This window comes from Elgaria multicarinata, chromosome 11 (genome assembly GCF_023053635.1).
Source record: "Elgaria multicarinata webbii isolate HBS135686 ecotype San Diego chromosome 11, rElgMul1.1.pri, whole genome shotgun sequence".
Taxonomy (NCBI): Eukaryota; Metazoa; Chordata; class Lepidosauria; order Squamata; family Anguidae; genus Elgaria; species Elgaria multicarinata.
The window spans coordinates 44,531,942-44,547,170 of NC_086181.1; the positions used below are offsets into that span (position 1 = coordinate 44,531,942).

General features: G+C 42.4%; 5 protein-coding genes and 5 non-coding genes across 10 annotated transcripts; 7 read left to right on the forward strand and 3 right to left on the reverse strand.

Annotated features, from left to right (window-relative positions):
- Positions 1–1,095: 1,095 nt before the first annotated feature.
- On the forward strand, positions 1,096–1,512 carry LOC134406978 (histone H2B 1/2/3/4/6-like). Its single transcript, XM_063138680.1, has one exon. It carries the CDS (start codon positions 1,106–1,108, stop codon positions 1,484–1,486), a length of 381 nt encoding a protein of 126 aa, XP_062994750.1. The 5' UTR covers positions 1,096–1,105; the 3' UTR covers positions 1,487–1,512.
- A 3,393-nt stretch (positions 1,513–4,905) lies between these two features.
- LOC134406810 (histone H4) lies at positions 4,906–5,242 on the forward strand. The gene has a single exon (XM_063138403.1). The coding sequence runs from the start codon at positions 4,922–4,924 to the stop codon at positions 5,231–5,233; it is 312 nt and encodes a 103-aa protein (XP_062994473.1). The 5' UTR covers positions 4,906–4,921; the 3' UTR covers positions 5,234–5,242.
- A 310-nt stretch (positions 5,243–5,552) lies between these two features.
- Positions 5,553–5,624, forward strand: TRNAA-UGC (transfer RNA alanine (anticodon UGC)). Its single transcript has one exon. It is a non-coding gene; the product is annotated as a tRNA-Ala (tRNA).
- A 1,247-nt stretch (positions 5,625–6,871) lies between these two features.
- LOC134406809 (histone H2B 1/2/3/4/6-like) lies at positions 6,872–7,275 on the forward strand. Its single transcript, XM_063138402.1, has one exon. It carries the CDS (start codon positions 6,895–6,897, stop codon positions 7,273–7,275), a length of 381 nt encoding a protein of 126 aa, XP_062994472.1. The 5' UTR covers positions 6,872–6,894.
- Positions 7,276–8,197: 922 nt separating this feature from the next.
- On the reverse strand, positions 8,198–8,611 carry LOC134406813 (histone H3). Its single transcript, XM_063138406.1, has one exon. It carries the CDS (start codon positions 8,606–8,608, stop codon positions 8,198–8,200), a length of 411 nt encoding a protein of 136 aa, XP_062994476.1. The 5' UTR covers positions 8,609–8,611.
- A 790-nt stretch (positions 8,612–9,401) lies between these two features.
- On the forward strand, positions 9,402–9,483 carry TRNAL-AAG (transfer RNA leucine (anticodon AAG)). The gene has a single exon. It is a non-coding gene; the product is annotated as a tRNA-Leu (tRNA).
- A 593-nt stretch (positions 9,484–10,076) lies between these two features.
- TRNAD-GUC (transfer RNA aspartic acid (anticodon GUC)) lies at positions 10,077–10,148 on the reverse strand. The gene has a single exon. It is a non-coding gene; the product is annotated as a tRNA-Asp (tRNA).
- Positions 10,149–13,718: 3,570 nt separating this feature from the next.
- Positions 13,719–14,356, forward strand: LOC134406805 (histone H1-like). Its single transcript, XM_063138397.1, has one exon. It carries the CDS (start codon positions 13,724–13,726, stop codon positions 14,354–14,356), a length of 633 nt encoding a protein of 210 aa, XP_062994467.1. The 5' UTR covers positions 13,719–13,723.
- A 186-nt stretch (positions 14,357–14,542) lies between these two features.
- TRNAL-AAG (transfer RNA leucine (anticodon AAG)) lies at positions 14,543–14,624 on the forward strand. Its single transcript has one exon. It is a non-coding gene; the product is annotated as a tRNA-Leu (tRNA).
- A 344-nt stretch (positions 14,625–14,968) lies between these two features.
- TRNAS-GCU (transfer RNA serine (anticodon GCU)) lies at positions 14,969–15,050 on the reverse strand. Its single transcript has one exon. It is a non-coding gene; the product is annotated as a tRNA-Ser (tRNA).
- Between the last annotated feature and the right edge of the window lie 179 nt (positions 15,051–15,229).

The following is a 15,229-nucleotide window of genomic DNA, read 5'->3' on the forward strand; positions in this document are numbered from 1 at the left end:
TCAAGCAAAATATCATGTACACCTTATACGCTGTGTGATTTTTCTGCAGGATATGGTCCATGATGTGCAATATGCCATGGATGTCATGAAAAGATATTCTCAATATGCATAACTGAGATAACCATCTCCACAAAGCACACACAAACACACGTTATAAAAATGCTTATACAAAAAGAACTGTCTTGTCTTTGATTCTGGAGTAAGCACAGCCACTTCCAACACTTAACCCAGTTTTGCAAGTCTTGAGCTGAAGTATCACACTGGTTATGACATCAGTTCTTTTGTGTCAAAGGTAGGGTGACAACATGAAAAGCAGGACTGGGCTCCTGTATCTTTAACAGTTGCATAGAAAAGGGAATTTCAGCAGGGGTCATTTGTATGCATGTAGCATACAATTTGTATGCATATTTTCTCCAAAAAATTGCTTCGCACAGGTAACTACCATAGAGATACATTTTTTCCTAAAGTAGGGGGTCCATGGCTTGGCATTTGAAAAACAAGGGGTCCGCAGTACTTAGCTAATTGGGAACCACTGGTATAAGGGATTTTTGACTGGGATCCCAACTAGTCGCCGCCTCCTCGCCTCCCACCCGTGATATTAACACTGGCCTACATTACAGGGTTGCCGTAACCTACTCTTTCTCTTTACAGCCCGCCAATCTACAGTGGGGTTGTAACAGTGAGCTGCACTTCACGGTTGTGTAACATCAATGCATCTACTGCAGAGCTGTTTTAAGAATCAGCAACCAAGACAGCACCATTTCAGCCGACAAACCTAAGCACATCTTAAAGCAGTGTAGCTACTTTGCCGGATTCATCTTTCGGATCGTAAATTGCCGTTCTGATTGGACGATGGTAGCAAACGGACCAATGACAGCGAAACCTCAGTCTAACCAATAAGAAATAAGCTTCTGACAGCGCTTCAATGGCAAGCAAAGTTTTCCAATGCTGTTATTTGCATACAACGTCACCTCTCTGGTTCTACCGACCAATAGAAACGTGGGGATTTGAGGCGCTCATATGCATAAGGCTCCTATAAATACGAGAGGCAGCAAGTAACGCTTTCAGTTCTTGCTTGGTAGCCCTCTAAGCGAGGTTGTTCAGGATGCCTGAGCCTGCCAAGTCCGCGCCTATTCCCAAGAAGGGGTCGAAGAAAGCCATCACCAAGACCCAGAAGAAGGGGGACAAGAAGCGTAAGAAGAGTAGGAAGGAGAGCTACTCTATCTATGTCTACAAGGTGCTCAAACAGGTCCACCCGGACACCGGCATCTCCTCCAAGGCCATGAGCATCATGAACTCCTTCGTTAACGACATCTTCGAGCGCATCGCTGCCGAGGCTTCCCGCCTGGCCCACTACAACAAGCGCTCCACCATCACCTCCCGGGAGATCCAGACCGCTGTGCGCCTTCTCTTGCCCGGGGAGCTGGCCAAGCACGCCGTGTCCGAAGGCACCAAGGCCGTCACCAAGTACACCAGCTCCAAGTAACTTGGAAGGAGAGAAGACAACTTAGCTTGAACCCAATGGCTCTTTTAAGAGCCGCACACTTCTTCCTTTAACAGACATGAATCACTACATTATTTTGTGTTCCAAGTTTTAATCTCCCTTACTTGCAAATGTACCTAAAAATGCCTTATAATGTATAATAAAAGGTACCAACACTGCCACAAGAATTAAAAACCATTTCATTAGGAATATAGTTCACTGCTTTAGAATTAACAAGAGATTAAGGAAATGCCTATAAAGGGGGTGGAATAAGTTTAAAATTGGGGAAACTTCCATGAGAAATGTTATTTCTTCAATTGTAAGACACTAATTTATGTAAGTACCACCAACAGAAAAAACAACCCTAAGACACCTGCAATTGATTCTAAGACGCACCCCATTTTTAGAAATGTTTATATGGGGAAAAAGGTGCGTCTTACAATGGAAGAAATAGGGTGTTTAAAAATCGGCAAATAAATTACAACAAATAACTGCAATTCTCTTTTTACGCAGCGGTCTCACTGATGGTTACTAGTAGATAAACTTGTTCAAAAATAACATGTTAATGTTTTCTTCCTTGTCAGTGTTATTAGGCTCACTTCTTTGATGGCAAAAAAAACTAGCATAGGGCATTTAGCTACAGTAGTGGCAAACCAATCTTACGATGATAAACACTGGAAACCCCAGCCTTTTGCCAGATATCACAGTGAGTAACTTCAAATGCATGTTTTAATTATTTGTGACATACTTTCCTGTAATATTAGGCCTGACCACACATGTACTGAGAAACTTTTGCAAGGCTCTATGGTGTAATGCTGGACTCTGAATCCAGTGATCTGTGTTCAAATGTCAGTAGATCCTGCAACTGCATCCTCCTCCTTTCATTCCATACAGGACAAATTTTCTTTTTAATAGATTAATTACCAAATCTTGTAACCACTTCATTTTAACTGTGTACTTGTGATTCCCCTCCCACCATGGCTCTAGAGATATTGTTAATCCCATTTTCTGATCAGCTAATTCAGTCCCTTGCTATAGAAAATCTATCATCTACATTCAGTGCAGATTCTAATTCTTATTAATCCCGCTTTCTCTCCCTTAGTACGTGGGTAGTGATTGGAAACACTATTATACTACAGAGCATTTAGTACAGGGCCGGATTTGCGTATAAGCTAAATGAGCTACAGTTTAGGGCCTCACATAATGTGAGTATACCACATTATGAGGGGCCTTGTGTTAGAAAGAAAAATATATGTTTACAACATTGCCGCCGTAAAACCATAAATATCATACAAATTAAAGACCTCTTCAGAAGGGGGTATAGTGTTATGTATTTGACAAGCTCTTAAATTTTATTTATTTATTTATTACATTTTTATACCGCCCAATAGCCGAAGCTCTCTGGGCGGTTCACAAAAATTAAAACCATAATAAAACAACCAACAGGTTAAAAACACAAATACAAAATACAGTATAAAAAGCACAACCAGGATAAAACCATGCAGCAAAAATTGATATAAGATTAAAATACAGAGTTAGAACAATAAAAGAATGTGCACACATGTAACTTGCATTTTTAATATCTATATTACCCGACTATCAAATTCCATTTTATTGTACAGCCCATATTTTGAATTTAATTTTATTATTTTGACGAGGGAAAGGCCTCACTCATGTTATAGTTTAGGGCCACAACAAATTTAAATCCGGCCCTGGTTTAGCAGCACCTGAAAGAGTAAGCAAATGTCTTAATAAATTTATTAGGGTGCAATCCTATGTACGTTTAGACCGAAAAGTCCTCCAACATGCATAGGATTGTGCCCTAAGTCTTTTAAAGTGCCACAAAATTCTATCCTAGTAATTCACTTGTCTTTTCCTCCTGTTTCTAATTTCTAACATAGGACTGAATCCAGAGCTTTCTGCTTTGTATCTGAACAGTAAAATCTTGGCAGGTTGGTGATTTTCTTTACAACCGTTGCAAAAACAAAATAGTTGCTGGGAAAGCAGTTTGATTCATCTGTTATTGCCAGAGGCCTATTGAGCGAATTTCTCAATAAGCATCTTATCTCGATTAAGAATATTTTAAAAGTTCCTTAAAGGAGAAAATTCATCTTTTAAAAGAAAGCAACCCTTCACCCCACCACGCAAAAGGAATCAAACCCATTTTTTACATGTCAGGCAAAGGATACTAAACCACTATAATAAGCAGGAACGCAGTGAATAAAAGAAGATGCCCTTCCAAACATAAAATGTGTTGAAAAGTGTAGATTACATGAAGATAATTACCTCTGATCATAACTCTAAACTAGATCCATCTTTCCAGATGTGGGTACTTCAAATCATAAAGTTCCTTCAACTACCAGGTAATGCTACCCAATTTGGTTCCTTTCAACTTTTATTTTTTTACCTAGTGCATTACCTCAGATTAACTTCCAACTTCGCTAATATTTACACCAAAACCCCCGCTATATTTCTCTACCTGACAAGGAACTGTTGTGTTTTTATTAAAGCTGGAGGCAGTTCCTGATAACTGTTGGATTTTATATATTATTTTAATTTGTGAATTGGCCATTGCCTGAGTTTCTTTGTCCCAGTATCCTGAAGTGTAATTAGAATCCTCCACCCTGCTTTCACCACTGCTTTGTTTAACTTCCTGCCTTAATTCTGGAGAACTTTAAAGCTTGATCACTACTTTCTCATATTTTGATTGATCCTATTATTATATTTATTATAATAATGATCCTAAGAAAGGTATTGCCCTACTGTGGATTTTGGAATCCTTGTATTTGTAGCAGTAGTGGAAATTATTATTATTATTATTATTATTATTATTATTATTATTATTATTATTATTATTATTACATTTCTATAACACTCCATAGCCAAATCTCTCTGGGCAGTTTACAAAAGATTAAAACATGGTTAGTTTATTGTGTCATCGGAAGTTATGATGACATATATAGCTCTTTTAAGGTTTTATATATGCCACTTTGTGAAGGTTTCACCTTAAAATACTAAAATAAAATACTAAAAATATATAAAATAAACTAGCATTCTAATCCTTGCGCCCTAATTTGACTGGTAAATTTAAATATTAAGTGGTGTACAGCCTCCTGCGCAACGTAACAACATTTATTCCATTTTTTCGAAAGGAATGACTGAATATAAATTCCCAGCAATTCAATTTCTAGGGAATTGGGGTGAATGTTATTGGAAGAAAAGAATTTGTCTGCTGTTCTTCGGTCCAAAAAATAAAAAAGACGCTCAGACGACACGTTATGAAGACCAAGAGGCGATTTCCCCGTTTAGCTAGTAAGAAAAGGCGCGAACCGATACTACTGTAGGCTTCCCTCTGGTCGGATTCCGAGCTATAAAAATCCAACCGCAGGAGGCGCATCGTGTTTTTCGAAAAGTTCTTGTAGCTGTTGGGTCTCGAGGATGTCTGGTCGCGGCAAAGGCGGGAAGGGGCTGGGGAAAGGCGGCGCCAAGAGACACCGGAAGGTGCTTCGTGATAACATCCAGGGGATTACTAAACCTGCTATCCGTCGTCTTGCTCGCCGCGGGGGCGTGAAGCGTATTTCTGGGCTCATCTACGAGGAGACCCGTGGCGTCCTTAAAGTTTTCCTCGAGAATGTCATCCGTGACGCTGTAACTTACACCGAGCACGCCAAGAGGAAGACCGTGACTGCCATGGACGTGGTCTATGCCCTGAAACGCCAAGGCCGCACTTTGTACGGATTTGGCGGCTAAATTTTCGTTTTCTTTGCGGGGAGTGTAACAAAGGCCCTTTTAAGGGCCACCCACATCCTCGTAGAAGGAGCTGTTAAATGACTTATAATTTTCAAATAACATTTTTAAAAGTATGTTTTCAATTTAAGAGAGCTACAAATATTAAGGAGTTGGGGCTGTCCCGTTAACCGGATTTAAGAAGGAAACTTTCCCAGGTTTCCATCCACCCCTTCCTGAGACTTCAGTGCTGCCTAGCAATTGTTATTAACCTAGAATTTTAATTGGTTCCCCCCCGGGCTATTTTCTTAAATAGGTTGTGTGTCCTCCGCTCGACAGAGGTGGGGATGTAGCTCAGTGGTAGAGCGCATGCTTTGCATGTATGAGGCCCCGGGTTCGATCCCCGGCATCTCCATTAATTTTCGTTTTCCTCCGTAGGAGACGGAATTACTAAACCTAAATAAAAGTTACAGATTCTTCGTGGTCTCTGCATCACAGACGACCACTTGAAGAACCACAGTTACAGATAAACAACCTGTCATTCTTGTTAACATCTTAAACACTTACCAAACGTATTAGCATTAGTATCACAGATTCCTGGCGGTACATATTCAGCATCGCCACCCTCCTGCAAAACATGCCTGAACTTGTAATTCGGCAAGAGGGAAAAATAAGTCTGTTTCCCTTGTTAGGACGATCGCTGCAATGAGCGTGCGTGTGTACATCACACGCACACACTTCTCCAAAGTCCCTTAGATACGATCCTGGGGGTAACTCCCATTGAAACCAATGCCGCTTACTTGTTTAATAGACACATAGTATATTGTACGGTGGATATGTTTCTCAAAGTGAGGGGGGGAAGCTAGGGGTTCGTTCATTTGTGATAGAAAGTTGCACTGTGCACTTTAAGATTGAATCCCCCCCACCCATAAAGAGGCTGCTGGGCGCCTTCCAACTCCTTTCCTCTCAGCCTTCAAAAACAAAACTCAGAGAAAGGCTCTTTAAAAAAATATATAGTTGAGCAGAGGTTTTGTGGACAAACGCAAACCAATGTGTGAAAGGAGATCAGAGCGAAGCGTTCCCCACCGAAATGTGCAATCTTCCATTTTTTTTTAGTGCAATAAAAAAGGCAAAGACTCACCCTAAGGAAGAACAAACTGGTCAGGAACTTTATTAGCAGAGCGGGGGGACGCTTTTCATTTGAGATTTCCTCATTTATCAAAACAGAAAAATAAATCCTGGTAGTTTTTACTTACCCGAGTAATAACTGATAAAATGTACTTTAAAACTATCGCTAGTTGAAAACTGGTGACTCCATTTCTCTCTCTCTTTAACGCACCGATACGCTTCCCTGCAATAATTTGCTTAATTTCGTCTGTGGCTTCAAATTGTCAAGTGTGATTGGATAAGCAGTACACTTCCCCGGTGACCAATAAGATTGTGAATTCCAAATATAACCGATAGGAAGTTTAACCCTTAAACCAATAACGTAGATGGGTTTTTCTGACCAATAGAAATGCAGCATTTCAAATTTCCTTTGTTTGGATGTTTCAAGAGCCAATAGGCAAGGAAGAGGCTGGAGTAGCTCATTTGCATAAAACTGGGCATAAATAGAAGAGGCCACAGGTCGGTCATCGCAATCATAGCTTTCTCTGCGCTGTGGAGCGAGGAAGTGATTGTTCAGGATGCCTGAGCCCGCCAAGTCCGCGCCCATTCCCAAGAAGGGGTCGAAGAAAGCCATCACCAAGACCCAGAAGAAGGGGGACAAGAAGCGCAAGAAGAGTAGGAAGGAGAGCTACTCCATCTACGTCTACAAGGTGCTCAAACAGGTCCACCCGGACACCGGCATCTCCTCCAAGGCCATGAGCATCATGAACTCCTTCGTGAACGACATCTTCGAGCGCATCGCCGCCGAGGCTTCCCGCCTGGCCCACTACAACAAGCGCTCCACCATCACCTCCCGGGAGATCCAGACCGCTGTGCGCCTTCTCTTGCCCGGGGAGCTGGCCAAGCACGCCGTGTCCGAAGGCACCAAAGCTGTGACCAAATACACCAGCTCCAAGTAATTTTTCCCTGAGAGGAAGTGATACGTTTTTCAAGACCCAAAGGCTCTTTTAAGAGCCACCCACATTCTCTTTAAAAGAGCAGTATGTACTTGGAAATCTGTATGGATATAATTGAATATGAATTTTAGTAGGGGCCTTAATCCTTATTTGCTTCCAACTGTTTTCGTTTTAGTCGAAAAGATTTTCCTATGGAAGACTGGTGTGTTAAGTACATTATTAACAGTGAGGTACAATTTTAATACAAAATTAGAAGAACCTGGCTTTTTATATCCTAAGGTAAGGAGTAAGGAAAACATTTAAGTTATTTCTTTAGCTGTTAAAAGCAAAATCCACTTCCCTGCCTCGATCCAGAGGGAGAGGCTAGTAAGAAATAAGTTATTATTAGCAACTATATGAAAGCTCTCTAGGAAGCTGCTCTTTAAAGAAAGTCTAGGCTGGATATCTCCAGTAAATTAAGTTTAAAATCTTACTAGCGCTCTCCAGCACAGTAGCACTGAAAAACCTTTTGGTAGCTGCCTCCCAACCATTAACTAAGCGTGGCTTTAGTTTCTACATTTTCCCTACAACTTCTAACTCTGTATCTGTACAGAGATCAGCCTTAACTGAATCACCTGAAGTTTACCAACTATGTTCATTTCAAAGTTAAACCTATTGTGCACCAAGCACAAAATGACTTCGTGCCACTTAGGATTTCTGTGGTAAATACTAGTTTACCACGTTTTATCTAGTGAGGTATTATCAAATAGGCCAAAAGCTGTGAAAACAAATCTTGTGGCATTTTATACACCTCTATTATGCCCACTTTTTATAGCTGACACTTGCAATAGCCGTAAGAAATAGCAGATTCCCAGCGCTTTTGTGACTACGTGGTGGCTCTTAAAAGAGCCTTTGGGTTTGTAAGTTAGGAAACGAGTTTAGCACATTAAGCCCTCTCTCCGCGGATGCGGCGAGCCAACTGGATGTCCTTGGGCATGATAGTGACTCGCTTGGCGTGAATGGCGCACAGGTTGGTGTCCTCAAAAAGGCCAACTAAGTAGGCCTCGCTGGCCTCTTGCAAGGCCATCACAGCCGAGCTCTGGAAACGCAGGTCGGTCTTGAAATCTTGCGCGATCTCTCGCACCAAGCGCTGGAAAGGCAGCTTGCGGATGAGCAGCTCTGTGGACTTCTGGTAGCGGCGGATCTCCCGGAGAGCGACCGTCCCAGGGCGGTAGCGGTGAGGCTTCTTGACGCCCCCGGTGGCCGGCGCGCTCTTCCGAGCGGCCTTGGTAGCCAGCTGCTTCCGAGGCGCCTTCCCGCCGGTGGACTTGCGAGCCGTCTGCTTGGTACGAGCCATAGTCAAGCTTCGAAGAGACTCAAAACTATCAGGACTCCCTCTTTCGTGAAACAGCCAAGAACAGTTAAACGAGATGAGTGACTGGCGCCTTATTTATACTCTACTTCCGCGATTTTGATTGGCTGAAAACAGCAACCAATCATTTACTCGATTTAAATCTTCCGCGCTGTGCGGTGATTGGCCATGATTTGCAGAGCGCTGTGCAGGGATTGGACGAGGTTTGCAGAACCAATATCTCAAATCTTTCTCTTAGGTTTTCCCTGTGCTTCTCCTGTAGATATTTTATAACCTGTTTATGAAGCACAGCTCCGCCAGAATACAATTTCCTTTTGGAGCAAAGGGTTCATCATGAATATGCAAGAGCTGAAAGTCCCTTAATTAAACTCTCCGATTCTAAGCACGTAAAATCCAATTCCCAATAAAATCGTAGCACGAGACTGCAAGATGCGTGTATTAAATTACATAGCCGATCTGCTAGTATGCAGTACATTGGGCTGTGGTCTCGAAATCATCATAGTATTAATTCGTGAACAATTGCCTATGCAGAAAACAAAGGAGTTTTAAAATCCCCGCGCTGGAATACGATTGGTCAATAATGAACTACCTTTTCTTTCATCCAATCAGAACACAGTATCATCTAAACGCATATAGCGTGAGGCGACTAAGCCGTAGAGTAAATGTTAGGAGAAAGGCGCAGCTTCACGTATGTTGTGTTGGTGGATCAACAAAAACAAAACAAAACAGAAAAGCAATCTTGAAAATAAAAAATAAAGAAAGAGAGGTTAGTATTGTGGGTAGCGTGGCCGAGCGGTCTAAGGCGCTGGATTAAGGCTCCAGTCTCTTCGGGGGCGTGGGTTCGAATCCCACCGCTGCCAAAGTTTTCTACATAAATTTTATAACCTGGGGGGGGGGGGGGGGGAACCTTTTCTCCCAGAAACTTGTTTCTCATAAATGGGCAACAGTCTTGCCCTGTTGTTTGCCCCCAGCTCCAGCAATATCCATTTAAAGGTACACTGCCACTGAGTTTCCATTTCACTATCTTGGCTAATGTCACTCTACAAAACTCTAATTTCTTAATCCCTTTTTAAAGCCATCTAAATTAATTGCCATCACCATATTCTGTGGGAGAGAAATGCCAGAAATTAATTGCGCATTATGTGAGCCGCTATTTTCTTTGTGTCTTCGGGAAGTACTGTCATTTGGTTTCATACCCGAGTTCTGGAGTATCATGAGACAAAGTGAAAAATATCACCCTATCCATTCCCTTCACACAAGACATTTTTTATATATAAATCTCTACCATGCGTCCTCGCTCCTTTGGCGTCTTCACCACGCCTAGCAGAAAAGATTCTCCAATCCTCATGAAGTCGACCTTTTCTGCTATTGTCCATAATGTGCTTCTGTGTAGATTCTTTAAATATGACTTTTAAAATAAACAATTCTTCTTTCCCCCACAAAACATATCTATCTCCCCGTCGGGGAATCGAACCCCGGTCTCCCGCGTGACAGGCGGGGATACTTACCACTATACTAACGAGGAAATTGCTATAGAGAAGTATACCTGGCTGAGGTTTTACTTCCAATCGATTAATCATTGCTAAGGATGTATTGTTCAAGTCCAGTCCAGTCTAGCTAAAGCCTCCAATCTGTAAAATAGCACATCACAATTCTGGTAGACAGGGCTCAATTCCCTGCACAATTACTCACTAAAAGTAGTGGGGCTTACTTCCGAGTAAACATAAATAGGAAGGCTCTGTAAATCATCTTAAAAACTAACTTTGGCACCAACCTGGAGCTTTAATTCTATGGCAACCTACGAGTATTGGAGTGTATAGATAGAGTATCTAGTGTATAGAAAAGGGAATTCCATCAGGGGTCCTTTGTATGCTTACAGCACCTGGTGAAATTCCCTCTTCCTCACAACAGTGAAAGCTGCAGGAGCTATACTACAGTGGCCAGATACAACAGAGGGCAGGGCTCCTGCAGCTTTCACTGTTGTGATAAAGAGGGAATTTCACCAGGGGCTGCATGCATACAAAGGACACCTGTTGAAATTCACCTTTCAATACAACTGTTAAAGATACAGGAGCCCTGTCCTCCTTTCCATATCGTCACTCTAGAATTATTGCTTTCTGCGTTTTACTGCATTTTTGCCTCTTTGATTGGATAATTACGTTGGGCCATTCTGTTGCATGAGTCATTGTATGACACTGTGCTTTGGTGTGGTATATTGCCACTGAATTAACTGTTGATTTCACTTCATTGCAGGGTTTGCTTGTTTGTTTGCCATATTATTTATTCTATTATTTATAGTATGTTTGTTATGTGTTTATCACTCAGGTGCAGTGTTATTCTCTTGCAGGGTAGATTAGGCTTGAAAAAAAAATATTGGTCTAAGGTTACTCATTGAGTAGATATTTGAACACTGATCTTCCCAAGCCTATTTCACCAAAGTCAAACTACTATACAATGCTGTTTTTTCTATCTTTATTCTGATAAAAACTCCTTTGAAGTAAGTTAGGCCGCCTCCATGGCTAAGTAGAAATTTGGACCTATATTTTTATGACCAACACACATTCATATTAGGCAGAGAAAATCTTTGTAAACCACCTAGAGAGCTTTGTGTTTGGGGCAATATATTATTATTATTATTATTATTATTATTATTATATTTACTTGAATCCCGCCTTTTGCCCAATACTGGGCCTCAAGGCGGTCTTACAAAGTTTAAAACATATATTGTAAAACCTAGGAAAAGAAATGTACAATATATATATATATATATATATATATAACATAAACGTTTAAAATACATGACAAAATTATACGTCATTAACACAGAAGGAGGACCAGATTATTCTCCAAAGGCCTGCTGGAAGAAACAAGTTTTAGCCTGCTTCTGAAAGCCCATCAAGGACATAGCCAGTCTAGCTTCCCCGGGAAGAGAGTTCCAGAGCACTGGAACAGCCACAGAGAAGGCCCTCTCCCATGTTCCCACCAAGCTGCCTGGGAAGATGGTGGGACTGAAAGAAGGGCTTCTCCAGAAGATCTCAAAGTATGAGCAGGCTCATAAGGGAGAATACGGTATTTCAAATATAGAAATCATCATCCAAAACACATCCTTTAGAGGGCAAGGGCCCAGCCAGCATGGAATGCTGGGAGTTGTAAGACTTTTTTTTCATGCATATAATTGAGCCCTATGGCTGCAATCCTATATCCACTTATCTGGGAGGAAGCCCCGTTGAATTTACTTCTGAGTAGGCATGCATAGGACTGCACTATAGGATAACCAAAAGCATCTATGGTTTGCCCTCTGTGGTCCGCACAGTTTTTTGGAGGCAATCATAACAACAGACTGTAGTCTATAAACTTGCCAAATGTCAAAGGAGAGTAACACGGGCCCTCAGGGCAATTTGTTTGTTTAATCTATTTTGAAAATGTTTTATCATATGTGTTGTCTCATTTGTATTTTATTATTAATGTTACAGCCCTCTGAAGAAGGCCTCAAAATAAGAAACAGACTGAAATATGTCAGGCAATTTTGTATCATGACAACATTTTTCTTTTCTTTGTGTCCTGCTTTGGATGGTCACCATCTTCTGTTTTTTTTCTATAAACTTGCCAAAACAATTTTAGCAGACAATTTTGTTACTCTCCCAAGATGCACAAACCTCATCCTCTTTTTCTATTACTACAGATACCTTTTAGGTCTGTGTTAGTGTCTTCCATTCAAAATAAATCTGCTGAAAAGTTATTTTTCTGAGAAAAATGAATGGCCAGTTTGGCTGGATGCCAGGTTACCTGAAGGGGATTCTTCTCCACTATATAACTAGTTGGGCTGTCCAGGACCTTAAAGCTTCTGACACCACCATTGAATGAGGTGAGGTATATGACTACTACAGAAAGGGCCTTTTCAGTGGTGGCACCTCTGTTTTGCCCAGTGGGGCTCACCTGGCATTGAGCTGGGGGTTGGACTCAATGGCCTTATAGGCCCCTTCCAACTCTATTATTCTATGATTCTATACTGTGGTCTTTTCTGCACTAGATGAACACTTTTTATTCTTCTTTGCTTTTTAGTCTTTCAGTTTTCCTTTGCTTTTAATTGTGTTTAGATCCTTGTAGTAGTTTTACTTTGGTTTCATTCTGTGCCTGGTTTAGGCTGCAATCCTATGCACATCTACCTGGGAATGAATCCCACTGCATTCAGTGGGAATTAAGTCTTTTGTAAACACATATTGGATCACACTAATAATTTACATTGGATGATGATGATGATTCCATGCTCAACTTTAATTGAGAAACGCCCAGAGAGTGTCTGCTATTTGGTAGTAGAGAAATGCAGGTAATAAATACATGTATTTACTATACATCAAATGTCCAGACTACCCAGAAATTCAGCCTGAGTATTTCGGAAGGAAAACAACCATACATTTTGTGAAAATCTGAAGTTTCCAAAGCCAAAGTTTTCACAGAAAAACTTTGACAGGTTCATGTCTCTTATTCAACGTATTTGTTTTCCTTCCTTGAAATCCAGAAATCGATGGCTTAAAAAATGTCCAATATCCTTATAGATTTTCATCAACAAGTAAGAAACTCGTTATCAGGTGTGTTACTTAACTCAATTAAGGAAGCGATTGCCATAAATTTATCAGCCGAAAAATCTCCCTTACTTCTCTGCCGAGGTACAAACCCTCCAGGGTATCTTATTCAAGACTTGCCATAAGAACTTATTAAAAGGAGTATTTGATATTTTCAGAGAAAAACAAAAATTTACAAATTTGTAGGCTGGAGGAGCAAGCGGAGGCTGAGTTCCCCCCTCTTTTGCACACCCGTCTTGCTTCCCCTGAGCGTGAAAACCAGGTCCCCGAAAGCCCACATTCTCGTCATCGGTCCCGCTTGGAACGGGAGCGATTCGTGGAGGGGATTTTGATTAATTGGCTGTTTTGTTCCGATTAAGAAACACAAAGTTGCAAGGACCAGAAGCCGGCTCTGGCCGCCCGAGAGCCCTGCCTGAAGCGCACCAATCAGAGCGCGGCTCCTCCCCTATAAATAGCAGGCTCTTTCCTGCGCGTTCAGATTCCAGAGTGACTGGGAAGAGGAAGCATCGATTGAAAAATGACTGAAGTACCGCCGGTGGCTGCGCCAGCTGCGAAGGCTCCGGCTAAGAAGGCAGCGGTGGGCGCCCCCAAGCCCCGCAAGGCCTCCGGGCCCAGCGTGACGGAGCTGCTGACCCAGGCGGTGTCGGCCTCCAAGGAGCGCAGCGGGGTCTCCTTGGCCGCCCTCAAGAAGTCTCTGGCCGCTTCTGGCTACGACGTGGAGAAGAACAACAGCCGCATCAAGCTGGGCCTCAAGAGCTTGGTGACCAAAGGGACGCTGCTGCAGACCAAAGGCACGGGAGCTTCGGGCTCCTTCAAGATCAACAAGAAGCAGGCTGACACCAAGGACAAGGCGGCGGCCACAGGGGTCAAGAAGAGGCAGCCCGCCGCGGCTAAGGCCAAGAAGCCCGTCGCCAAGAGGCCCGCGGCCAAGAAAGTGAAGAAGGCGGTGGGGGCCAAGAAAAGCGTGAAGAAGGTGGCCAAGAAGCCCGCCTCGGTTGCCGGAGGGGCCAAGAAGTTGGCCAAGAGCCCCAAGAAATCGAAGGTCACCAAGCCCAAGAAAACAACCAAGAGCCCCACCAAAACCCTGAAGCCTAAGGCTAAAGCCAAGCCTAAGCCCTCCAAGGGGAAGGTCGCCCCTAAAAAGAAGTGAAGGTGCTGCTTTCTTCGGCGCAGCTTATTAACACAACGGCTCTTTTAAGAGCCACCCATATCCTCGCTGAAAGAATGAAATCGCTGTACTTGCCCTCAAAAGTTGGACTTTGGGGCAGTCAAAACCGGTTACTTTGTTTTTATTAGATTTGACTTTTAAATAAGTTTCCCAACGCTTCTAACGCGAGGTAGCGTGGCCGAGCGGTCTAAGGCGCTGGATTAAGGCTCCAGTCTCTTCGGGGGCGTGGGTTCGAATCCCACCGCTGCCAGCCCACAAGTTTTTGTGTTTATTGCCAGTTTTAAACCTATGGGGTTTATCAAACTGAGTGTTCGGTTTTTCCAGCAAATGGTGCTAATTCATGCAACTTCATTGACCTCTGGTTTTCCTAAATTTTCATTAAAGCGCCTTTTTTAATGGAAAAGCCTTCTGCCCAAAATATTCCAAGGCAAAATGTCAATAGAGCCAGGCCTGGCATAGCAGTGGCAAAAAATAATTGCCAACATGGCCTGTCACAGCTTTGGTGTTTAAAGTCCACTTATTTGCAGTGAGTCCATTTGCAAATACACCATAACATTAAAATAGTTTTTAAACTTAAAATTTCCTAATTTTAACCGACGAGGATGGGATTCGAACCCACGCGTGCAGAGCACAATGGATTAGCAGTCCATCGCCTTAACCACTCGGCCACCTCGTCGTATGAAAGACTATGTCTTACTTTTCTCCTGGCCAAGTTTACCTGCGCGGGGAAATTTGCAATCCTATAGCTAGATTAAATCAAAAAGACCCTAGAGGGCTGTTACTTATTCTGCTCCATTTTCTCCTGACGCTCCTTTCTTTTCTCCAGTGCTGCACTGATACCGGTCTTGAAAGTTT

Excerpts from the sequence above, each read along its gene's own strand:
- LOC134406978 (XM_063138680.1), top strand. The coding sequence starts at position 1,106 with ATGCCTGAGCCTGCCAAGTCCGCGCCTATTCCCAAGAAGGGGTCGAAG.
- LOC134406810 (XM_063138403.1), top strand. The coding sequence starts at position 4,922 with ATGTCTGGTCGCGGCAAAGGCGGGAAGGGGCTGGGGAAAGGCGGCGCC.
- LOC134406809 (XM_063138402.1), top strand. The coding sequence starts at position 6,895 with ATGCCTGAGCCCGCCAAGTCCGCGCCCATTCCCAAGAAGGGGTCGAAG.
- LOC134406813 (XM_063138406.1), bottom strand. The coding sequence starts at position 8,608 with ATGGCTCGTACCAAGCAGACGGCTCGCAAGTCCACCGGCGGGAAGGCG.
- LOC134406805 (XM_063138397.1), top strand. The coding sequence starts at position 13,724 with ATGACTGAAGTACCGCCGGTGGCTGCGCCAGCTGCGAAGGCTCCGGCT.